The sequence below is a fragment of the Phascolarctos cinereus genome, unplaced genomic scaffold, assembly GCF_003287225.1.
Source record: "Phascolarctos cinereus isolate Bilbo 61053 unplaced genomic scaffold, phaCin_HiC Scaffold_4;HRSCAF=312, whole genome shotgun sequence".
In the NCBI taxonomy this organism is placed as follows: Eukaryota; Metazoa; Chordata; class Mammalia; order Diprotodontia; family Phascolarctidae; genus Phascolarctos; species Phascolarctos cinereus.
Genome location: NW_027555847.1, coordinates 350805964 through 350833232, shown reverse-complemented (window position 1 = coordinate 350833232; position 27269 = coordinate 350805964). Strand labels below are relative to the sequence as shown.

The 27269-nt window shown below is 34.6% G+C and overlaps 1 protein-coding gene across 1 annotated transcript in view; it reads right to left on the bottom strand.

Annotated features, from left to right (window-relative positions):
* The window catches only part of PRKAA1 (protein kinase AMP-activated catalytic subunit alpha 1), a 63180-nt gene that overhangs the window by 13858 nt on the left and 22053 nt on the right, over positions 1-27269 (bottom strand). The window contains exons 4-6 of the mRNA XM_020996266.2: positions 21407-21551; positions 16495-16582; positions 13875-14099 (exon numbers count right to left, since the gene is read on the bottom strand). Coding sequence (XP_020851925.1) covers positions 13875-14099; positions 16495-16582; positions 21407-21551 — 458 coding nt within the window. The remainder of the gene's footprint in view (positions 1-13874; positions 14100-16494; positions 16583-21406; positions 21552-27269) is intronic.

Here is a 27269-nt window from a genome sequence, read left to right as displayed (position 1 = left end):
AGCAACATATCTGAACTATAACACTAAGAGTAGTACTAGACTATGCTCTACTCCTAAGAGTAGTGAGCTTTGAGGTTTAGGAGAGGGAAGGAAAAAATTGTCTTTCTTTAATTAAGTGCACGTTCATACTGCAGCAAAAATTTTGAAAGTAGTCATATCTGTCTTTGGCACTCTCTTTTTCCTTCCTTTCCTGCCTCTTTAAGTCATTCTCCCCTCGTTTCCAGTACTAGCATGTTACTATAAAGCCTTCCCACTGGCTCAACACTTAGGCTCGCCTAAGACCATCCTGAAAAGTGCTCTATGTTCCAAAATCCTGTATCCCTCTTTTCACCACACAACCAAATCATCATTCTTTTGCTCTACTAGGAGTTTAGAAAAGGGCAATCTAGGGGAAGCTAGGTGACGCAGTGGATAGAGCACTGGCCCTGAAGTCAGGAAGACCTGAGTTCAAATCCAACCTCAGACGAAAACACCTGACACTAGCTGTGTGACCCTGGGCAAGTCACTTAACCCCAACTGCCTTTAAAAAAAAAAAAGAAAGAAAGAAAAGGGCAATCTGTTAGAGCTCACAGATTATAATCCTCTAAGATGTATTTCTGTTTTATCTTTAATTCCTAGAATTTTAAGCAATATAAAATGTCCCATTATAATGCTTCACTACAGTATGGAGGTCAGTCTGAATTCTCAAAGGTTTTGCCAAGGAAATATAAACAGGTACTACTGAGCTGGAAAAGCTTTGAGGATAGGCCCCATGAGGAACTGTCATTTAAGTACCTACTTCAGAGAGATTCAACACCAGAAGGACAGTTTTCGAGGGAAGAATTATTTTGGTCACGGCAATTCAATAATTCATCATCTAAGTCATAAAGAAACCATGATCTGAATTGGTAGGAGTGCCTGCATTAAGTTTATATACCTTTTAAGTATTTAAATACTAACAATAACTCATCTGTACAACACTTTAAAGTTTACAAAGAAGCAACAAAGTAAAGTGAAGAAAGTCAAACCATGTTGGAATAAGAAAGATCAGATCTATCTGGAAGTCTGCCCCAAAGTTACATCGCTTAAGATTTTTTTTATGTATCATATAATTTCTTCTCTTTCACTATTTCTATAGTCACAAATTCTCAAAAAGATCCAAGTTGTTTCATAACCCTCCAATATTTTGGAGGAAGGAGGTGGATGCAGAGAAGGGGAAAAGAGTGTCAACCATTTGTAATTTAGATAATTTTGTAAACTGTATGTTTTAAAGCTGGTATTTACATTTCATTGTAATGTACAAATCTAGAATTGTGAAAAGTGATACAACGGAATTTTTCAAACCTGCTGACTGCTATGCTTCTAGAGATTCTTGTGGGAATCAATATTACATGAAAGAACTTGGAAAAGATCTCTAAGGAATATGAAGCTTTTGGCAGGCAACTTTAGGACATTAAGACACAGTTACTGTTTTACCCATTATTTCCAATTTAAATGAAGATTTCATATAACAAAGGAAAATACTGGAAGAGAACACTGGCTAAGAAGACAGTGTGAGACAACGATAATTCACTTTCTAGACCATACTCTAGAAACAAGAATGATGAACTCTTGCCCAAGGACAGAATGGATATAGTAATGATGAGGTGCTTGGGTACCTGTGCCTGGACCCCAAATTTCTCCCTGGCCTCAGAAACACTATCCCTGACAGTTTCCCTCCAGAACAAGGACCCTATCTCGGGCAATTACTCATGAATGGGCCCAGTGAGGCAAACTATCTCTCCCTGTTACAAGAACAAGCTGACCTCTGTAGAATTTCCCTTGTATGAACAGGACTATCTTGTACTAGCAGAACTATCAAGTACTGATGCTCAGTTACCATATGCAACCCAGAGGTCAAGCTATAGACATCAACTCTCGAAGCTATTTTGTTTCAGACATAACAGACCAAAAACACACCCCCTTGGGAAACCCCCCTCCCCATGGTTTCCAGTAGTTGTATGTTATCACCTAATTAGCATACTTGACACATAATTCACTACTTTTCCTAGACAAGCTTTAGCATCATTCCTGGTAGGCTGCAAGTTTCCTAAGCAGCTCTGCCCACCATGGCAGAATTCCTTATGGACCTCTGCCCACTGTATAGCGTAACAATAAATCTTTGCCACCTTGACTTAAAGAATGTTTGAATCTGTGAATTAATTCCAGATGACCCCATTCTATACGCTGGTCCTTATGGGGTCTAAATCTCCCAGACCACAACAGTAAGGGTAAGGAACAATTTAATTTAACCTGAAGTCTTCCTCATCTGATTAGGAGACTTTAGACTGGAAATGGAGGGGGGAAAGAGAAAAATGACCACAAAGAGCTGCTAAATGTGATAACAGAAAATAGAAAGTATGGAAACTAGAAAAGAGAAAAACAATAGAGGTGGTTCAGTGATTTGAAGAAAATACATAGGAAGAGGGGGGAAAATTGTGCTCATAGGATTCCATGTTTATATAGCAATGAGCAGAATATAGGTAATAAAATAAACAAGATCAACTTCAGATCTCAGTGCAATGAGCCAAATATTAACTCATAGCTACTACAGAGGCCTGGAAATATGAAACTCATGAATGGAATAACTTGAGAATCAAAAGGGTAAAAAAAGCAGAAGTTATATCAAAGATACTATTTAACAGAAGGTTATGATTAATTTTGTGCCCACTTAACAATGAAGTCGCCAAGCATCAAGATATATACATTATACTGACTTGGTTTGAAGGCCTTGTTAAATTCTTTATTAGAATTTCTCTACTTCTTCACTCTCTACAATAGATGTGGGAGTATAAGCTGCACTTAACTGCTGTCTCTCTCAGTTTCTTCATCTGTAAAATAGGGATAATAACAGCACCTACTTCCCAGGGTTATAAAGATAAAATGAGATAATTATTTATAATGTGCCTATCACTATATAAAATGATAGTTATTATTATCCTCATCAATAAAAATGGTAACAATAACAATAGTTTCCGTCAGGGTGTTCTGTTTGATTACATTCACCTTAAAAAATTCAGTCAAAATGCTCAAAAGGGAAAAGAGGAAATGGCCTCAGTTTTATCTGTAAAGAGCATAAGAGGACTGAAAGCCCCAATTAGGACAAAGTTATAGTTCAGGTGAGAGGGGAAGAAGAACTAGGGTGGTGCCTGTGTGAGTGAAGAGAAGGAAATGAATAAAAGGCATGCAGTGGAGACAGAATTTACAAAACCTGGCATCTGACTGGATATGAGACTTTCAGTGAGAGAGGAGAGTCAAGAATCACTCCAAAATGTGTGAACCTGAGTGGGCTCCCTGTGCCTTACTCCACACACCAATCAGTTGACAAATCTTGCCATTTCCTACCTCTCTAACATCTCTTGCATCTGACCTGTTCTTCCTGCTTATATGACCACTACCTTAGTTCAGGACTTCCATAATTTTCAGCAATTACAATACCCTACAATACCCTAAATGGTCTCCTTGCTTCCACCCTTTCCTCACTTCAGTCTGTATCCTCCATATAACTGTCAAAATTATTTTCCTTAAATGCAGACGTCACTCTCCTTCTAAGAAATTTCAGTAGCTCCCTATTGCCTTTAGGACAAAATATAAATGCTTTTAAAGCCCTTCGGAACTTGGCCCCAATCTACTCTTTCAGACTCACTGTATGTTACCCTCATCTTCTCATACACAGCAATTCAGTCAAACTGGCCTTTTCTCTAATTCCTCACATATAGCACTCCATTGCTTATCTTCATGCTTTTGTACTGAAAAGACCCACGTGCCTGAAATGTACTGGCTCTTTACCTGTACCTCTTAGAATACCTCTCTTCCTTCAAGACACAGCTGAAACACCATGTTAGACATGAAACCTTTCCTGATACTGCAACTTCGAATGCCTTTTCTCTGTACTTTGATTTAACAATTTTATGCCTATTCTTTATATTTATTCTATATAAACCTACACACATATAAACTGATACATACTTGTATGGTCCCACTGGAATTAAAACTTCTTGAAAGCATAAATTGCTTTATCTTTTATGTTTGTATCCCCAGTGCTTAGCACAGACCTGACACAAAGAAAATGCTTAATAAATGTAAGTTAAATAATTGAAAGGATGACGATGCCCTAGAATGCCCTCATCAGAAAAAGTGAAGTTTGGAGGAGAGTGAAGGCAATAAGTACAGACAACTTTTTCTAGAAATTTCACTATAAAAGTAAAGAGAGATATAAGATAATAGCTTGAAAAGATGGTATCGTTAAAAGAAGGTCTTTTTGTTTTTGGTTTTTAGGATAAAGGAGACCTGAGCACATTTCCAGGCCGAAGAAAAGAAGCTGGTACACAGACAAGATAAGAGATTAGACAGCTAATAAAATAAAGGAATTGGTACTCAAACATGTCTTCTGTGGAACATGACTATAGCTTTCAAATACATTAAATGTCTACTATGTTCCATGCACTGTGCTGAGCACTAGGCAAACAAAAAGAAGCAAAAGACAGTCTCTGCCCTCAAGGAGCTCACAATCTAACACAATGATAGACTTAGAATGACTGGACCTGAGTTTTAATCCTAGCTCTGCCATTTACTTCCAGTGTAACATTTTAAAGTTATTTTTATCTCTCAGAGCCTGAATTCTCTCATTTGTAAAATGAAAGAGTTAGACAAGATGCTTCTGAGGTCCCTATCAACCCTCAAGTCTATGATCTTATTATCCTAAGGCTTATTTTGCTTGGCCTCAAGAAGGCAAGGAGTTTCCAGTATTTGCAGGTGTTGAGCAGATAACTACCTGTCAGGAATGTTGCAGAGAGGTTCATGCTTAAGGCAGGTAGACAGGTTGGGCAGATGATTGCTAATGACCCTTACAACTTATATTTTATGATTCTCCAACCAGGCAGTTACTATGGTAGATGCAGGTTTTCTAATAAAAGTCAAGGTATGCACTGGCTTTAATTCGAATTTTGGTCTATCCCATGGTCTTGAGGCCCATTCTAGACATGGTACTCTGTAATCACACTATTAATAATCTAGCACTACTTTCAATATGGCTTGTAGGTATGATAAAGAGTGAGAGGAAAAGATATACTAGGACAAGAAATTCCTTACAAAAAGATAGAAGTAAAAGGTTTACCAGTAAAATGGTTGAGCCAGGGAAGGTAAACAGGCAGTAAGAAATAACATATGGTAACTGGAACAGAAAGCTGGAAGAAACCTTAGAACTTTGCACTCAATACAGGAATCCCTGCTACATTAATGCTGGCGGGTTGTTATCTATCATCGGCCCATATCTTACTTTTTAAAAGTTGTATTGATGCCTTTTGTTTTTCACATTACATCCTATGCCATATAAATCTCTACTCCTTTCTGCTATCCAAAGAGCCCTCCTTAGTAATAAAGATTAAACAGTATCTTCTAAAATTCAGCACAATCTTGCCCACATTAACAGAAGAGGAAGTAGTATATTTAAATAACCCTATTAGAAAAAGAAATTGAACAAGTCATCAATGAGCTCTTGAGAAAAAAATCCCCAGGACCAGATTGATTCACCAGTGAATTCTACCATACATTTAAAGAACAATTAATTCCAATACTATATAAACTCTTTGAAAAAATATACAAAGGAGTCCTACCAAATTCCCTTTATGACACAGAAATGGTGCTGATATCTAAACCAGGAAAAGCAAAACCAAAGACAAATACAGAACTTCTCTAATGAATATTGATGCAAAAATTTTCAATAAAATACAAGTAAGGAGATTACAGCAATAAATATAGCACAAGGATCATACACCACGACCAGGTGGGATTTACATCAAGAATGCAGGGCTGGGCCAATATTTAAAAAACAAACTGATCGTGTCAATAACAAAACCAACAAAAATCATAGATGCAGAAAAAGCTTTTGACAAAATACAACACTCATTCCTATTAAAAACTCTAGAAAACATAGGAATCAATAGAGCTTTCCTTAAAATAATAAGTAGTATTTATCTAAAACCAACAGCAAGTATTATCTATAATGGGGATAAACTTGAAACCTTCCTAATAAGATCATGATATGATGGTTTACTTAGAGAATTCTAAAAAATCGACTAAAACACTAATTGAAATACTTAACAACTTTAGCAAAGTTGCAGGATATAAAATAAACCCACATAAATCACCAACATTTCTATACATAACCAACAAAGTCTAGTAGCAAGAGGCAGAGAAATCCTAGTTAAAATAACTGGAGACAATATAAATCATTTGGGAACCTACCTCCCAAGATAAACCCAGGAACTACATGAACACAATTACAAAACACTTTTCACATAAAGTCAAATCTAAACAACTGGAAAAATAGTAATTGCTCATGGGTAGGCTGAACCAATATAACAAAAATGACAATTCTACCTAAATTAATTTACTTATTCAGTGTCATACTAATCAAACCATCAAAAAATTATTTTAGGGGCAGCTAGGTGCCACAGTGGATAAAGCATAGGCCCTGGATTCAGGAGGACCTGAGTTCAAATCCGGCCTCAGACACATAACCCTTACTAGCTGTGTGACCCTGGGAAAGTCACTTAACCCCACATGTCTTACTAAAAAAAAAAATTATTTTATAGAGCTAGAAAAAATAATTAAACTTATCTAGAAGAACAAAAAGTCAAGAACATCAAAGCAATGAACAAAAAAAAATGTGAAGGAACGTAGCCTAGCCATTCTAGATTTCAAACTGTATTACAAAGTCGTAGTCATCATTACAATCATTAAAAAGCAGTAATCTGATACTGGCTAAGAAACAGAGTGGTGGATTAGTGGAATAGATTAGATACACAATACATAGTAGGAAACAACTATAGTAATGGAATAGATTAGATACATAATACACAGTAAGAAACAACTATAGTAATGTTATGTTTGATAAATGCAAAGATTCAAACTTTTGGGACAAAAACTCACTATTTGATGAAAATTTCTGGGAAAACTAGAAAGCAGTTTGTCAAAAACTAGGTATAGATCAACACCCCAAGCCATATGCTAAGATAAGGTCAAAATGGGTATATGATTTAGACATAAAGGGTGATACTTTAAGCAAATTAGGGAAGCATGGAATAGTTTACCTGTCAGCTCTATGGAGAAATGAAGAATTGATGATTAAACAAGATATAAAGAGCATAACGGAATATAAAATGAATAATTTTGATTACATTAAAAAGGTTTTGCACAAACAAGCCAATATAGCCAAGATTAGAAGAAAGCAGAAAACTGGGGAAAATTTTTTACAGCAAGTCTGATAAAGGTCTCATCTCTCAAATATATAGAGAACTAAGTTAAATTTATAAGACTATGAGTCATCCCTCAATTGATAAATGGTGAAAGGAAATTAACAGGCAGTTTTCAGATAGAGAAATCAAAGCTATCTATAATCATGTGGAATAAAATGCTCAAAATCACTACTGATTAAAGAAATGCAAATTAAAACAACTCTGAGGTACGACTATGAGATCAGCTAACATGACAGAAAAAGAAAATGATAAATGTTGGAGGGGATGCGGGAAAATTGGGACACTGACTCATCTGGTGGAGTTGTGAACTGATCCAACCATTCTGAAGAGCAATTTGGAACTATGTCCAAACAGTTATGAAACTGTGCATACCCTCTGATCCAGCAATACTACTATTAGCTGTATATCCCAAAGAGATTTTATAAAAAGAAAAAAGAAAGAAAAGGAGCTATGTAGTACAAAAATATTTACAGCAGCTCTTTTTGCACTGCTAAAGAACTAGAAATTGAGAGAATGCCCATCAATTGGGGAATGGCTGAACAAGTTGTGGCATATGATTGCAACAGAATACTACTGTGCCATAAGAAATGGTGAACAGGAAGCTTTCAAAAAACCTGGAAAGGCTTACATGACCTGATGCAAAGTGAAGTGAGCAAAACTAGGAGAACATTGCATACAGTAAGAGCAACTGTGAATGACTTAGTTATTCTCAGCAATACAAAGATTCAAGACAATTCTGAAGGACCTATGATAAAAAATGCTGTCCAGCTTCAGAGAAAGACTGATGGAATCTGAGTAGAGATCAAAGCATACTGTCTTTTTAGTTTCCTTATTTTTTTTGAGTTTTTTTGTCAGTGTTTTCTTTCACAATACGACTAACATGGAAATTTTTTTTTGAAATGTTTTTTATGACTGCACATGTATTACCTTTATCAAACTGCATGTTTTCTTAATGAGGGGGAGGGAGCTTGGGAGAGAATGTGAAAATCAAAATTAGAAAAAAATGAAGGTTAAAAATTGTTTTTATATGTAATTGGAAAAAAATACATATTTTTAAATTCAGCAAAACCAACTGACACACAAATCCCAAAGAACAGCACATGCAACACTCCATACCTATAGTCCCCCTCTTATCTAATGAAAGAAAGGATCTGCATTTTCTCATCTTTTCTCCGGAGCTCAGCATGGTCATTATAATTATACAGTGTTCAGTTTTGTCTTATTGCTCTGTTTACATTTTTGTAGACATTGTGTATACTGTTTTCTTGATTTTGCTTATTTCACTCTGAATCTGCATCTAAGTTTCCTTATGTTTTGCTGAATTCTTCAAAGTGACTGCTTCTTATGGGACAATATTACTCCATTACATTGATATTCCACAATTTAGCCATTCCACAATTGACAGGCACCACAGTGTTTCTAGTTTTTTGGTACCACAAAAGTGTTATAATGATTATTTTGGTATAGGTGGGGCCTTTCTGTCTTCTTTGAGATTATGGCCCACCAATAGGATTTCTGAATCAAAGCCTTTTTTAGTTTTAGAACAAAACAAAACAAAACATAATTCCAGACTGCTTATCAGAATGGCTGGACCAGTTCATAGCTCCATCGAGAGTACAGTTACCATTTCCCCTTATAAATGGACATTTCTTTCCTTTGTCATCTTTGCCAATTTCCTGGATATAAGATGAAATTTGGAGTTGTTTTAATTTTAATTTCTCATCAATAACAATTTAGAGCAATCTTTCATTTGGTTAAGATTTTTCAGTTTCTCTTTTGAGAACCATTTGCTCCCATCTTTGACTACTTAACAAACACAGAATAGTTCTTTTCACATTTATTTGAGCTAGTTCCCTACATAGCTTTAATATCAGAACTTTATCAGAAATATTTGATGCAAATATTTTTTAACCAATTTACAATTTTCCTTCTTATCCCAGCTGCATTAATTTTGTTTCTGGAGAAGTTATTTGATCTCATGAAATTAGAATGTGCTATTTTAGTTTTGTGATCTCCTCTATCCCTTGTTTGGTTAAGAATTCTCCACTACTCTTATTGTTTCTTTTGAGATTCTAGACCTTTTGTTTCTCCAAATGAATTTTATTACTTCATCTAACTCTCTACAAGGTAACCTCTTGGAAATCTGACTGGCAAAGCACTTTATAGGTATATTCACTTAGCTTGTATCATAATTTTAATTACACTGGAGTAGTTATGGAACTGACATACACAGAGGGCAGACTGAAGCATATCTTCTTTTATTTCTTTTTCCTTCTGGACATTTCTATAATGGGGGAATTTGTTTTGTATGACCATACATATATATGTGTATATGTGTGTGTGTGCGTGTGTGTGTATTTACATGGCTTTTTTTGCCTTCTTGTTGGGTGGAGGAGGGAGAAAAAGAATGTGGAACAGAAAATAAAATGAAACTGAATGAAAAAAATTAATTGTACTGGATTGGCCCAAACATGAACAATAAACATCCAATTATTTTATTTCTGTAAAGAACATTACAGAATAGTACTTATGAAAATCTTAAGTGTCCCTTGGAAGATTGCCTCCCCAGATAATTTATACATCTTGTAATTGTGATGAATGAGATTTCTGTATTATTTCTTCCTGATCTTTGTTATTGTAATATTTTTGTTACATAGAAACGCTGCTGTTATTTTTGGTTTTGTAAGCTGCTACTTAACTGAAGTAGTGTCTCAATTTCTTCGATGATTTTCTGGGGTTTTATAAGTAATTTATTGTAATCTGCAAAGATGATTTTATCTCCTCTCTGCTATAAATTTGATTTAATTTCCTCCTCTTGTATTACTATTACTAGCATTTCTAGTAAAATAACAGTGGTGAGAGATAACATCTTTGCTTTACTCCCACAAAAAATCTTCTAGTATTTTTCCTTTGAAAATGACATTAGCTTCTGGTTTTACACATACTTTTACAGATCATATTAAAAATAGTCCTGTTATGTCTATATGTCAGAGCATTTTAGCATAAAAGTGTTGTACTTTACCACAGGATTTTTCCTGACTCTCTTGGTATAATTATGTGGTTTGGGGAAGGGTATAGTTTTGGTTGTTTTTTTTTTAAATATGATTATGTTATTTTTCTTAGGCCTTATGACTTCAATTCTAACAATCTTTCTACTGCACTGTGTATGCCTTATTGAAAAGCATTGGATTTAGTCCACAGAACATTAATAAAGTACTTCTTCCTTCCTTCCTTCTGATTCTTTAGGGTCCCCTTAAATCCTTCCCTTCTTAAATCTGTCCTCTTTCTTTTTTTCACCTGTCAATCCTATTTCTTTCTTTAAACAATAATCTATAAACATGACAATTGTTTCATTACTTACTTAGGTATCTTCCAGATAATTTTTACTATTTTCTTATGTTTCTCTTATTCGAAAGGTTTGCAATATAAATGTTCTGCTTCCTTTTGTTCTGCTTTAGAGTAATTCCTTAAATGCTTCTTTTTTGCCTGAAAGCCCATTATTTTTCATTGGTGATTACATTCATTTGCAGGTTATACTATTTTTGCAATTTGAGTCACTCTTTTGAAGGGGAAGAGGGAGGGGAGGAACATTCTCTTTCATTCTTTTTCTCCAATTTCTCATAACCATAAAGTAACCTTGAGTTACACAAATTTAAAGTCCTTAATAGCAGATGGCTTTTACATATTTGTAAAAAGCTCTTACCACAGTGCCTAGTACATAGCAGGCACTTTATAAATGCTTATTTCCTTTCTTTTTCTTCCTTTCCCCTTTTTTCCTCACTGCTTGTAACATGTTATCTAGTATAGCAATTTTTAAATTCAACTATTAATGTGCCTCAGAATTTTAAGCTTGGGGTTTTCTCTGGCAAGGATTTATGAATCTGATTAATACATTGTATTCAAAAGTTCTGGATAGTTTTCTTAATTTAATGTATTATTTTAAAAATGTATCTTCTGTTGTGAGAGACCCATGATCCTTAAATTAGCATAGCATACTCTTTACTCAAGATGAGTCACTGCTTTGCTGATACAGAATTCAAACGTTCTTTCAAAGTTACTGTATTTTGCTTTTTTCTGCCAAGTTTTTTCATTCCTGTATTTTTGAGTTCCAAATCTGTCATTCTCTTTTCAAAGACTTTAGATTCTCCATCATATATTTTCTAAGTTGTCTACACTGTTGATTGCCTTCATTACTTCTGCTTTGAGAGCTCTGATTACTGACCAGATTTCTATTTTAATACCTTCTTTAGGATCATTTTTGAACCATTCTGGAATTTCTTACTATTCTTACTTGTTCCAAACCCCTCAGAGAACTTACAAAATTATTTTTCATTTAGGATTTCTGGTTGATTTTATCTCATACTATAATTTCTTTTTCTTTCTTTCTTTTTGCCTTTTTTTGGGGGAGGGGGGTGAGGCAATCAAGGTTAAGTGACTTGCCCACAGTCACACAGCTAGTAAGTATCAAGTGTCTGAGGCCAGATTTGAACTCAGGTCCTCCTGACTTCAAGGTCAGAGCTCTATCCACTGTGCCACCTAGCTGCCCTTGATATAATATCTTTTCAATGCATTTTGGCTTTTTAAAAGTTTTATTCATTTTTTTCCTCTGCCTTTTTGAATATCATTGTTCACTTAGAAGCTAGGCCTATCCCTGACTTTCAACCTTTACTCTTGTACTCCCAGTAACTTATCTCTGACTATCTTCTACTCTTGGCCACTCTTTCCTCTATGGCTATGAACACCTCCCATATATACTCCTAAGGCTGGGTATCCACAGCCTCCCCAAACTGAGAAGCACCATCCTCACCTTCTTAGCCACAGAAATGATCATATATTTGCTGGGTTTTCTTTGAAAAAACTCATGAGCCAGAATCCCTGATTATAAAATAAATACTGGTTTCAATATATTATATACATTTTAAAAACTTAAACTCCAATCCTGTTTAAGCCTTACTTTCAGTATGATATATCCAAATTTGAGGAGGCTCTTATAACAGACTAGATCTCTCAATTTCTTTTTTTTAACTACTGTCTGAACATAAATGATAGAAGCATGTCAGTTACTGAAGAGTAGTACTCTAATGTCCTGAGTTCCAGTAGGATACAGTATATAGTATTAAGTAGTTCAGAATCCAACAGTCTTTTATCTAGTCTCAAAAAGTATTAATTCCCCAGAAAACAGAGACATAACACAATGTATAAATTCAAATATTTGAAAAAGTTCTCAAGGAAAAAAAAAACTTAAGAAATACCACTCCTGGCATGAAAGTTGTTAGAAACATCTTGATGCCTACTTATACCCACTAGACAAAGAGGTGGATCAGTCGTATAAAGATAATGAAGGAAGAGATGGGCAGCTCAAATACAATATTAGCCAAAGAAGAAGAAAGCTTCCAGCCCACGGAATAGATTCTATGTAGAGGTTCTCTGGGAAAACATTGGCAAGAATTACACAGGAGAAGGTGTATGGGAGTTGAGATCTGCATCAGCAGAAATCATGAAACCACCCCCCAAACATCAAGGATCCACCAAAGCACCAAAAGAAATGGTCTATTATTTAGTTAACACTTCTTACCAAAGTCTTGTATAAAGCTGTATCTAATATTACATATTGGGTATTCTGTATCTCAGACCATAGAACTGAATATATCCCCAGTTTCTAAATCATTTTAACTTCCATTACATTTTTATTGCAATGCTTGGTTGAAGATAAAAACCTAGAGATTCTCTTTCAAATGCCCATCAGTTTGCAAAAAACAAAAGAATTTTAGAGGTAAAAGGGAAGAGATTAGTCAGGATTCTTATTTTAAAAATAATAATGGCTCCCAGAAGATGTGTAGCGCTGCCCTATTGGAAGATGGTATGTGACAGCGAAGTTCCTAGCGCATCAAAAGGGCTCCCAGTTACTGACAGCATCCTACAGAAATGTGTCTCTACTTACATGAACTGGGAACAGCTGCAAAGCCCTGAGAATGATTTCCAGAAGAAAAAAAGAGGAGTTGCTGCTCAGAGATGTCAGGAGAAGCAGACCAAAAAGCTGATAAACTTCATGAGGAATAGGAGAGCTTGAAGCAAGAAAACACCTCACTTTGGAGAGATCTGGAAGCTGACAGAGGAGTGAAGTGCTGAAGGACAATGAAAATATATGTCCCTCTATAAACTGCGTACCTGTGGCAGTCCCTGTCATGACCCCATCACCAACTGCCTGCCTAAATAAGGCCCAAAGATTCTCCTTTACCACAGGCTGAGGAAGGAAGCCTGGCTGTTTCATACCTGGGATGAGGGGCTTTTTTAAAATACCCCTTCGTGTACCAGGTGGTAGTATGAAACCCCCACCAATTTCCTAATTCTCTGAATACTTAAGTGGATAAAGTCTTTTATTAAACTTCTTGTCTATTTGGACATTATAGTAGCATCTATCAACTCAAGATACTCTATTCTATTCCAATTAAGAATTTGGGTAATAAAAATTATTTTATCTCTTAAAAAAAGAAAATGAGAGCACTCAACAACAGTGAAATATAAATAATGAATTCAAAATTAGTTTGTATGAAGAACTTCTAAACCTGTTAAGAAGACACAATGCTGCTTTTTTACCTGATGTCTTTGATTGTGGCTCTCTTCATGGGATCCACCTGCAGCATATGTTTCAGAAGGCTAATCACAGAAGGATTCAAGTACTGAGGGGTATAAAAGATCCCATCACATATCTTCTTAAAAAGGGTTGGCACATGATCGTCATCAAATGGCAGGGTGCCACATAATAAAGCATAGAGAATAACACCACTGCTCCAAATATCTACCTCTGGACCTGCATACAACCTGGAAAAAACATGCCATTAAATAATACAGAATTTGGATGTTTAACTATTATCTAAAAGAGAATTAATTGTAATTTTAAGTTTGCACTGTATGGAAAAAAATTATGTAAGTCACAAAATGGTCTTTGTAGTTACACCAAATAGATGAACATAATTATTATCAGCAGTCTCAATCTTTAAAACCAAGAATATCAAAATTACAGACTGTTCAAATAATCTGGTTCTCTTCAGATAATCTCATTCTGACAGTTCTCTTAAACCTGAGACAAATTATTAACAGCACTGTTTTCACTTTAAATTAGTGAACTGAGAGCACCAAAGTGCGTCCTTCAACAACAAAAATGTCATTAGAGATATATCATAAGTAGAGAATGTGCCTTAATTTTTTTTTATTCACGATGATACTCCTGAACTTTTTACAGCCACACTCTCACTTAAGTTGCTTTGTGACCAACGACATAGAGTTCCAGGTCAAGCTGACCAAAACTAATAATAATGATAAGCACTTATATAGTGCTTTACGGTTTGTAAAATGCTTTACAAATATCATCTCATTTTACCTTCACAACCACCCTGGGAGGTAGGTTCTATTATCATTCAGTCTTACAGATTACAAGATTAATGGTGTTGTCTGTGCTAAAGAAATAAAGAAAATCTAACTAGCATACAGAAGGGGATGACTCTAAGAATTTGGCATCACCAATATGATATTCTAACCATTTGAACTAACTATTCATAGACTAAGATTAACATAATATATCTTGTTATGAATATTACCATATTAGCACATAGCAGGTTTAATAAACATATGCTAAATTCATTATTATTATTAAATTATTAAAACCAGTCATTTTTACCACTTTCTGTTTCATGTCTTTTTCCCCCAAGAGCAATGCATTAATGTTGTGGAATGGTTTCTCTCTGTTTAAATTGATAAATTTTAATTACTCCACTTATCAGAATGTTCTTTCATAAAAGTTAAAAGGTTTTTAAGTGTTGCCAGTCATAACTGCTATTCATTCCAGGCTTGGCAGAAACAACCAGTCCAAGGACAGAGAAAAAGATTCCAGTAACATTCCATAGCATAGGTATATGCCATTTTTAATACGAGAAAGCCAATTATTTTAATGCTAATCCACCATGTCTAGGTCCTAGCCACCACTGCCTTTCCAAAACATGGTTACGATATAACAAACTGCGACAGACAACAGACAACACAAATGAAAGCCAGGGGAAAGGAGTCAGGGATTTTGCACATAATGTTGCTATAAACAGGAGGTGATGAAGCTTGGTAGGTTTAAAATTAGATCCACCTGCTTTATTCAAAGAAGGGCAATCACACAAACACCATTTCTCTGGACAAGCTAGGTGGGGATATAAATACTGTTCATGCTAAACTACTCTTCCTCAATGATTTCTGAAGTAATCAAAATAATGCCACAACAATTTTGAAGAGCTAGAACACAAGAGGTTGTTTAAAAAAATAAAAATATATTTTGGATAGGTTACTAAAAATTAATGTGAAAAAACTAGTGAAAACAGTTTCACTCCATATTTAATTTCATATTTTCCTGCCTTCTAATCTATTAAAACAATTCTATCTGCTAAGTGCTAACAAAGCAAGAATCCTGAACAATATTTAATGCGGACTGTGTTTTTAATGTTGTGGTAACTGTGGACTTAAAGTAGCAGGTACAGTTTCAGATGCTCATAGGAATTAGAGCTGGAAAGGACCTCAGAAATAATATAGTCTAACTCCGTCTTTTTACAGATAAGCAAACTGAGGTCCACAGAGGTGAAGTGATTCATCCAAAGTTAAATGAAACTTTAACTGTCACAAGTTTTTAATCAACACTTACAGCAATTTCTCTGTCAAGTACTATTTTCATAAAGCTTAATTAATATGCTCATTAAAATACTTTGAACCTGAACTTCATTTTTATTAGATTCATATTATGAATAAGGAAAACTTTTCTAAAGCATTACGTAGGTCTGCACTATTACACTCTTATGCCTTAATGCACTTTTAAACATGTACCATCCCTTCATGTGTTTTAAGAACATTAGGTTTCTTTCATGAGGGAAAAATAATGAAAACTAAAGTACACACTATATTTGCATGAGCTGAATTTGAGCTTGAACCTAAAAAATGCTTGTTACCATAAATGGGATTATTAAACTTATCAAATGTTCTATAAAACCATATTGTACATAAGATACATATTATTATATACTGTTACATACAACATAACTAAAAACATTTCAATTTAACAGACTTGAAGAAAAGTGAAAATTCTAACTACTATCTTCTCTTTCCCTGGGAACATGACATTTGTAGACTAACACAAGTCTAAAGGATAGGGGCTGTAACAAAAACAACAAAAAGGAAACACTACCTTCCTGAAATTACTTCTGGTGCAGCATAGTTGGGAGAGCCACAGCTTGTTCTTAAAAATTCGCCATCTGACATCATATTTGAAAGACCTGAAAGTGCACAAAAGCAGCTACTCAAGGATTTCCCAGTGGCACCAAATTGTTTTTAACAACTGAGGGTTTGCATTTAATGACTAAAGCTTCATCCTGTACTCTGCTTCAACAAAATCAGTTATCATCGCTACCATCCCCAAACATTTAAACATTTAATCATTTCAACATGCAACATGATAGTTTTACTTTGAATGTACAGCTAGTATTTAAATAGTAGACATGTAAGCTATTGGTTATTTTGGTTAATAGGATACACTGTATACGTAAAAAGTTTATCAAGAAAAAACCAGAACAGAAATCTAGAAAAGCTGAAATGTAAGAACGGAAATTCAAATGTATCTATTAACCCTGTTCTAGATCTCAAAAGAAACTGTATAATTCTCTCAATGATGTCATCAGCTCCCATGCATTATTATTATTATTACCACCTATACCATCTATGATCCAGATCTATATATCAAGTCCCGTTTTACCAAGTGACAAGTACAACTAGATGTACTGTAGGCTTCTCAAATTCAACATGTCCAAAATAGAAGGAATCATTTTCCCCCACAAATCCACCTCTCTTCTTAACTTTCCTGTTTCTGTTGTGGGCACCACTATCCTTCAGGTCACAGAGGTCCACGATGTTAGTCACTATACTCTTTACCTCACGCAGCCAATCAGTTACCAAGTCTTGCAATTCTACCTCCAAAGTATCTTAAACTTGTACCCTTCTCTCCCCAACAAGAACACCATCCTAATTCAACTCAGCACCTTTATTCTGGTATACTTGCTTCAAGTCTCTCTCCACTCTAATTCACCTGCTACACAGCTGCCAAAGTGATAATACTAAGCCACAGATCTGACCGCAACGGTTCCCTATTCAATAAGCTCCAGTGGCTCCTCTAGGATCTGTTTTGACATTTAAGTTCCTTCACAACTTGACTCCAACCTACCTTTCCAGTATTCTCATGCATTACTCCCCCTTCCTGTCCTCTGAAGTCTATCAGACATGATATCTAATTTCTGACTTCCTTGACTTTTCACAGGCTGTCCCCTCATGCCCAGAACATACTGCATCTTCACCTCAGCCTTCTATAATCCTGTTTTCTTTAAAGCTTGTTTCAAACTTCTACATGAGGCCTAACTACTATGCAATCCTCACAATCTGTATTTTATCATAGTATCTATAATGGTGTTTTATTCCATTAACTATAAACTCCACGAGGACAAGGATTTTTCCTGATCTAAATTTTATATCTACCTCCTGCTATGAGTACTATGCTCTGCATATATTAAATGTTTTGGGGGCCTTTTTTTAATTAACTGAGGCACAAGGAAATAAAGTAATTTTCAGTTACACAACAGAACAGTGGTCCAAATTATAGGTATTAATCAAGGAAATCATTGGTGGGTTATCAGACTCAGATCTGAAGGGCACCTCAGAGGGCATCTAACCTAAACAATATCGGGAACATAAATAACATGCCTAACAAGTGATTATCCAGCTTCTACTTGAAAACCTTATATGAAGGGAACATGCTACTTCCCAAGCATATGCTTTCCACTTCAGGATAGCTAATAATTAGGAAATTTTAAACTTACACTGAACTTCAATTTTCCCCTATTGCTTCTAGGAGGAGTGCACTCTAGGGCTAAGCAGAACAAATCTAAGGGCTCTTCACCACGACAGCTCCTTCTCATACTTGAAGACAGTCATATTTCCCTTAGGTCTTCTCTTATCTAGGTTCAACCAAACCCAGTTCCATGAACCAATCATTGTAAGGTAGGACATATAGTCCCACAACCATGCTCATCTGGGTACATTCCAACTTGATGCCCATATGAAAATATGGCACCAAGAACTGAAATCTTTGTATTATCTGGCCCAGCCAAACCTGAACAGTCAGCTCAATTCACTTTGGACAACACCTGGTCATGTCACACTCCTGATAAAAATTTTTCAATAGCTCCCTATTGTTTACCAAATAAAGTTTGAACTTCTCCACTCGACATTCAAGGTTCCTTTACAAACTTATTCCACTGTCTTCCCCACCTTATCTCATGTCATTCCTCTCCATTTTATTCTACCCCAAATATACCCTGTGCTTTCTTTCTTAATGGCTCTTGTTGAGGCTGGTCCACCCTCACTTGATTTTTAAAGTTTTCCAGTTCAAAACTAAAGAAAATGCTTGAGAATTCTCTTGGATTTGAATGCTTTCTTCCATACATTCAATTATTGGTAATAAGGTATTCTTTGCAATAAATATAATTCTCAAAAATGATATTTTGACCTGTACCCTGCTATGCCTATGACCCTCCCTCTTCATATTTCTGTAATTTTTCATAATTTTATATGGTCAGGGCAGCTAGGTGGCACAGTGGATAGAGCACCAGCCCTAAAGTCAGGAGGACCTGAGTTCAAATCTGGTCTCAGACCAAACACTTGATACTTACTAGCTGTGTGACCCTGGGCAAGTCACTTAACCCCAGTTGCCTAAAAAAAAAAAAACTCCATAATTTTATATGGTCTAAGTTATTTTAAATAATGTCTTTTCATGTGTTTCAAAGTTTTACATCATTTAGTCCCATTCAACCTTACCATATTAGCTTTCTTCTATGTTCTCAAAGAGTTAAGACACAAAAAGAAAAAAAGGTTGCTTCGTTTCTCTTCTACCAATGGTGACCATTAAAAAATATCACTTAATACTCGAAGATCTGTTCATTAATATACACTCTCTGTTCTTCCCATTTCCACAGTATCAATAGATAACACACACACACCCCTTCACTAATACTGTTTCCTGTTTTATAAATACAACACTTTTAAGTGCCTATTGTGCACAGACCACTGTGAGAAGGAAAGGAACAACTGAGGGGACACAGTCCCTATCTTGAAGAAGTTTATAATCTAGGAGACAGGTAAGACACCATGACAGATAGCTATGGTACACATAATAGGACACAGTTAAGTATAAAAAAATCACAAAATAAAAGGCTATGTAGGAACTGAAAAGAAAGATTGTTACTAATAGTAGGAAATCAGAAGAACTTCATAGAAGCGATGGCATTGAGTGGGGCTTTAAAGCATGAGTAAGAATCTAACAAGCAAAGAAAGCAGACATAGTAAACATCTGAGCACAGGCATGAGAGCAGTGAGCGTTAAGAAGACTGAATTATCATCTCCATGCTTTTTGTACTGATAAAACCCCAATTCCTCCCCTCCCCTAATGCCTAGAACACATTTTTACTTCCTCATCTCTTAACTTTCAGAATCTTTCTTACTTCAAGGCTCAGATGCCAAATAATCCATAACTCCCTCAATTTCCAGGTTAAAGGGGTTTTTTCCTCAATTTAGCTGAAATATGGAGGACAATAAATATGAGCTAAAACTGGAAAGGTAGGGTGGTAACAGGATAAGGAAAGTCTTGAATGCCAGGCAAAGGAATCTGAACTTACTTGGGAGGCCATAAAGAAAATGAGTGGGAATGCTATGACCAAATCTATCTATAAGAAAATTATTTTGCTCACAAGATAAAGGATAGACTGTGGGGTGGCAGGAGGGAAGTGGAAACAGAAAGGCTAATTAATTAGGAGGCTACTGTAACAGTCCAGACAAATGGTAATGGGAGCTTGTATAAGAGTAATAACAATGGGAATCGAGGAAGAGATGAATTCCAGTGATGCTACAGATGGAACTGAGAAGATTGAATTACACGTTAACAATAATATACACTGGGCATTGTATGTCTGTTGTATAATGCTACAAATTCTTTTAAGTGGGAATATAGTACACTGGAATATATGTAAGTTACCTGAAGAAAACATCAGTGTACAAATATTATTCTAAATATGAGCACTGTACCTCATTTATGTGATTTATTTAAAAAATTAAACTTTTTTTCTGTAGAGATGAAAGATATTAAAAGAAAATATCCAGCAGAAATATCATGGTAGAACATGATATTACAAAATACACCATTCATTGTTCCATCTGTTTAGGATTCACTTTTTAAAAACTTTTAAATAAAGCCACGTTAGTATCCTCAGAAAATAACTGCAGAAAAAATATTTTTAAATATTCTTAATATGCCAAATTATCTAAATTAATGCCTACTGGGAGTCCCAAAAATCTTGGCGCAGTTTTAAGCTTAAATAGTTTTAATAGCTTAAAATTGCACTAAGACTTTTGGGACACCCTGTATAAATGTTTACTGCAAAAAAAGTTAAAATAAATTATTGCACTAAAAATAAGTTTATTAAGCAGAACATTTCTAATCATGCACTAAAAATAGTTAAGTTTATTAAGCAGAACATTTCTAATCAAGTATTGAACAAGAAAAGTCAAAACAAACTGGGTTATTTCCTCTACTATCTGTATCAAGAATAAGAAAATTCCTACAATTAAGTAGGAAAATTACTTATTTCAAAGGTTATTATGGGACAAATAACTGAACAAGGCATAACAGAGTACATTGTTTAAAAGATTCCTCAAACAGAATAAAAAGAAAAAATAGGAACTGAATATTAATGAAATATATTTATCTTATAACCTTTGCATTTTTTGCAAATATAATTTCATAGAAATTCCTAGCAAAAACTGTCATACAATCTACTGTCATAATACTCAACCTAAGTTTTTAAAGGTTATAAAACTGAACAGTATGAGAGAAAACTCCTCTGACTCCTCTCTGCTGTCTTAATTGGTTGACAAGTGAGAAGACACATTACATATGGTTTTGGATGACTAGTGCAATACTTTGTATGAGTAAAAGTAATCTAAGATAGCAAAAAAAAAAAAGGAACAGAATTGACATTTAAATTTTAAAACATTCTTACCAAAATCAGCTATCTTTGCATTCATGTGTGCATCAAGCAATACATTTTCAGGTTTCAAGTCTCTATGGACAACCATGTGCCTGTGACAATAATCCACACCAGAAAGGATTTGTTGAAATAAACGCCGACTCTCTTTCTCATCCAGCTAAAGAAAAGGAGAAAAGCATTTTAAGGGTTCCCTTCTAAAAGAAAACTATCAAGCAATATGAATCCTTCCATATTTACTTCCTATTAGCAGGCATGTGAATAAGTTCAACTAAACCCAACAAACATTTATTGTTAAACATCTACAATACAGGCAATGCACCATGCCAATGTTAGGGATAAAAATATTAAAAATGGCATTGGCTCTGCCCTCTGTGAGTTTACAGGAGAGAGCAAATAACAGCTTCCATTCACAATTCATAAATTTATAAATTTATTTCCTCACAACAACCCTATGAGGTTGGCAGTGTATTTGACATTCATTCCAGCAGCTACAGATGCTAAATTTCTGTGTGAATAAAACTATATATCCATTGTCACACACCCTATAGTAGCTCTTCCAAATCTTCTCCCTGTAAGTCCCTAATACCACCCTCACATTCTTCTCTCTAGTAGGTAACCCTGTCTCCTACTTGACTGAAGACTGAGTTATCATCTCCAGGCTTTTTGTACTGGCAAACCCCAATTCCTCCCCTCCCTGAAGGCTAGAACTCATTCCTTTCTACTTCATCTCTTAACTTTCAGAATCTTTCTCTCCCTTCAAGACTCAGATGCCAATAACCCACAACTCTCTCCAAAATTTTCTGGAGTTTTCTGTTTAGATCTCCTTTGAATCACCATTCCCTATCCGGGTACATGTCACATCTCCCTAGTAGAATGGAACACCTTAAGGGCAAAGGGCTGTCATTTCATCTTCGGATTTCTAGCATTTCATACATTGCCCTTTTCATGGCAGAAACTTAATAAGTGTCTAATTCTTTAAAAAACCGTTTCTATATTTTGTTTTTGTACAACTTTCATTTTGGAATATCTCTCCCCACTTTCACAATCCTTTGTAACAATTTCTTTAGAGAAACAAAAATACAATTAGCAAAAACAACTGTGTTTATTTCACTCAACTGAAGCTACAATTACTACATTTCTCCAGCTCAAAAAAAAGAGAATAAATGTGCTATGACAATACTTGCGCTATAAAGACAAATGTAATTAAGCTGGTTTTGTTTCAAGATATAATAATTTGACAAAATAGTACTATGGTATTACTATTTGAATTATCAAGGCATAATTTTTTTTGGTGACACTGCCACTGATATACCTTTAGAATATTATTAACTGTTGGTGTCTTCACTGTTGTTTATAAAATAGTATTAATGCTTAATTAACCCCATCATCTTCCAAGAAATGTGCTAAGAAAACTGCTGTGAAATTGGCAAAGGAAAAGTATCGTAAGCCGAAAATAAAAATATAAGAATATAGGGAGTAGTTCTCCATGATCCTTCTGGGTGGTGGGATCGTTTATTATATATCACTATTATATACAAAATAACATAACTAAACAAAGTTCATATCGCCAAGGAACTTATTAAACTTGCCTGAGGTGAGCATTAATTTGCAGTAAGCAATTACAAAAGATGATGGTATTTATTTTACCAGTGAAAAGTAAATACTCGAACAAGTTGTGGTATATGAATGTAATGGAATACTATTGTGCTATAAGAAATGATGAGCAGGCAGACTTCAGAAAAACCTGGAAAGACTTACATGAACTGATGTAGACTGAAATGAGCAGAACCTGGAGAACACTGTACACAGTAACAGCACATTATGGGATGACTGACTGTGATAGCCTTGGCTCTTCACAGCAATGCAAGAATCTAAGACAACTCCAAAAGATTCACAATAGAAACTGCCATCCACACCCAGAGAAAGAAATATGGAGTCTGAATGCAGATGGAAACATACTATTTGCTCTTCTTTTCCTTTGTTGTTTCGTTTTATTGCTTCATTCTCATGGTTCCTCCCATTAGTTCTAATTGTTCTTTACATCATGACTAATGGGAAAATATGCTAATCATGAACATATATATAGAGCTTATATCAGATTGTATGCTGTCTTGGGGGTGGGGAGAAAGAATTGGGAGGGGGAGAAAATTCAAAACTCATGGAAGTGAATGTTGAAAATTAAAAGTAAATAAACTAATAAAAAAAAACAACAAAAAAAGAAAAGTAAATACAAATAGTAAGTAAAACTTTACTCCTCTATTCTTCAAGGAAGAAGGAAGCTGATAGAACTTTGTGTGGAAAAAAAAGAATTTTGTGAATCTGGAAAAATGTCTATTACCTCTCTGTAACAATGGCCCTATGACTAAAATATTCACACAAACACTAGATCCTCCTGGATCTCAATGAACTCTCATTTGATTAAAATGTTTTATCTCAAAATTAAGAGACAGAGACCAAGACAATACAATAAACTTAGGGCAAAATCATAAGATGTGAATTATCTACAAAAGTGAAGAACTAGGGAAAAAAACCATACTTTTCAGCAAAAAACAAATCACCCCTCCCTTAACCTCCCCCCCCAAAAAAAAAAAACAAACGAACCCACTAGTCTACAAAACTAGTCAGGAAAACAACTTTGCAGATGTGATTCTTTCGAAGTAACCATATTACTTGAGGAAAGACTCCTTTTATGTAAGAACTGCTAGGAAAATTGATAAGTAGTTTGAGAAAAATATCATACCACATATTTCATTAAGTTCCAAATGGATATGAGATCCAACTCCAAAAGTTCTTTTTTTTGTTTGTTTTTAAACTCAGGGGAGTGGAAAGAGCAATTTTTCAAAACTATGGTTAGTAGGAGAATTCTTAATCAAAGAAGAGACAGATGAGTACATAATAAAATGTACAACTTCAATTTCCTGAAATAAAATGCATCAACAAAATCAATGACGCTAGGATTAAAAAGAGAAACTATCAAGTAGGAAAAATCTAGCATGTCATGGACAAATAGTTCTCAAAAAGAAAATTGAAAACTACCAGCATCCAATACAAAAGATATTTTCCAAATTACTGATAAGAGAAATGAAATTAAAACAACTCTGGACTTTCACCTCACACCAAGAAAATTGGCAAAGATGACAAAAGATTAAAATAGTCAATGTTGGAAGGGCTGCAAGAAGACAAGCACAATGACATACCACTGGAGTTATAAATTGTTCTTCCCATTTTGGCAAACAATCTGGAATTATGTGGGTGAAAAAAAGCAACTAAAATACCCTCTGACTCAGAGATCCAACTGCTAGGTATATATTCTCCATCAGTGTAAAGACAGAAAGCTCCCATTTATACCAAAATATCCACAAAAGCGTTCTTTGTGATAACAAAAAACTGAAAGCAAAGTGGATTCCCATAAACTGGCAAACAGCTAAAAAAACTGTGGTATATGAATGTAATGGAATATTACTGTGCCAAAAGAAGACACAAATATGAGAAATTCAGAGAAACATTAGGAGACTGACATGGAGTAAAGTAAACAGAAGCAAGAAAATAATATGCACAATGACAACAACATCAATGGAAAAAACAATAAAACGAAATGGAACACTATAATTAGAATGACCAATTCTGGCAACAAAAGAGATGAGAAAATGTACCTCTCTCTTTCCAGTGAAGAGAATATCAATGTGGAATACTTTATACATTGTCTTATGTAGGTTAATCTTACTAAATTGGTTTGTTGTTGTTTTTTAATCTTTGTTATATAGGGAGGCTTGCAACAAAGGAGACAAAGGAAAGATATATTCAGAAACGAATGCAACGTGAAAAAAGGCGGCAATGCCTTTTAAAGTAATCATATTAGAAAAAAAAGTCATGGTATATGAATGTAATGGAATACTATTATGCTACAAGAAATGATGAACAGGCTGACTTCAGAAAAACCTGGAAAGACTTGCATGATCTGATGCTGAGTGAAATGAGCAGAACCAAGAGAATGTTGTACATAATAATAGCCACGTTGTGCGATGATATATTGATAAACTTAACCCTTCCCAGCAATACAAGGATCTAAGACATCTCCAGAGGCCTCGTGATGGAAAATGCTATCCACATCCAAAGAAAGAACTATGAAAGCTGAATTGCTATTTTTTTCTCTTCTGTTGAGTTTTGTTTCCTCTTTCCAATGGTTCCTCCTATTGGTTTTAATTTTTACTTACAACACCACTAATGTGAAAATATGTTTAATAGGAATGTAAATGTATAGTCTATACCAGATTGTGCGTCATCTTGGGGACGGTACTGCAGAGGAAGGAGGAGAAAAATTTTAAACTCCAAAGCATATGGAAGTGATTATTGATAAATCAAAATAAATTAATAAATTTTTTTTAAAAAAAAGGTCAATGTTTAAATGGTCCAGTTACACTGAATAACTAGGAATCTAGAGTTCATACATACATTATACCTTTGAAGGGGAAAAAAAAAGAATGGATGCAAACTTAAAAGGCAATTAAAATAGCACTTTCATTACAATATGGAAACATTTCTGGTTGTAATTTAACTATATTATTCATTACTCCTATTATGCCTCTTAATGTAAAAGCAGTCCTAAGCCAACTATTAAAAGAGGATATTTTACTTACGGCACATTACAGAGGTGCTGATGGGAACTATGGACTAAAATCTGTAATTTGGCAGGGTAAAGAGGGGTTTGCAAGTATTTTTAAAAGCTTAAATTTTTTTGTCTTCTGATTTCATTTTATTAGCATGACTTAACTATTTTGTAGCATACTTTCCACTGACAATAGCATATGGAATGAGAAATGCTGTCACACATGTTCAGTGCATCAATTTGTTTTAACTGTACCTCTTGGTTACAAGAGAAGGGAGTGGAAAATCACGGTATTATTGATTTTTTTAAAAGCATCAACAAAACTGTAGGTTTTTTAAAGGTGTTCTACAGAAATATTTAGATTAAAAGATTTCTTATTTGTATTGGAAAGTGATATTACTAATTCAGAAAATAAGTAATTGTTTTACAAGGTCCAGAAAGAACAATGATACTTTTCACTAGAGCCTATATTCTTTATAGTCTTTATTACACATACATTTTTTCTAATCTAAATGCAGAAAATGTTAAATACATATTATAAAAGAGTCACCATATGTTCTGTGCTTACTAAAAAAAAAACCAAAACCACATTTTTACAGAATATTTCATGCCACCAAAATATTACTGGTAATTTTAGCATTCATTAATGTTTTTCTTCTCATCTATTTACATTTCCTGGCTTACCAAAATCTCCCCACAAATTTATCTGTGATAGATACTGACTACTGGATCATGTCTATTGCTATGATGCTCCATTTAACAATTAAGCTATTAACCCCCAAACCTTCCAGGGGATTTGAGTATATTCTTAAATAAGTCAATGTGTTAAACATTCTAAATATAAATTTTCACATCGTAAGCTGTATGAAGTTTGAAAAAAAAAACAATAAACTAGGAAGTTATTTTGAAAGAATAAAAAAAATTAAGAATTATGATATCCTTTCCCTAAAAAGACTGCCAATCTTTAAGTAAAATTACATTCTAAGAAATGAAAAATTGGCCTTTCATTTTAAAACATACATGAAAAAAAGCTTTCCCAATGAATAGGTGGGAAGATGAAAGAAGTCGCTAAGGAGAGTTAATTGGAAAAAATCTATAAAAAAATGGATATTATGTCATACAGAGAAAAGTATGGTACAGTGGAAAAGAAAAGTTTGTAAATGTAAACTTAGAAAAGGAAAAGCAAAAGAAAAATTCAAACCAATAAACATTTACTACAAACTATATAAAGAGTAAGGCAGTAGGGAAGCAAAGACAAAATCAGACACA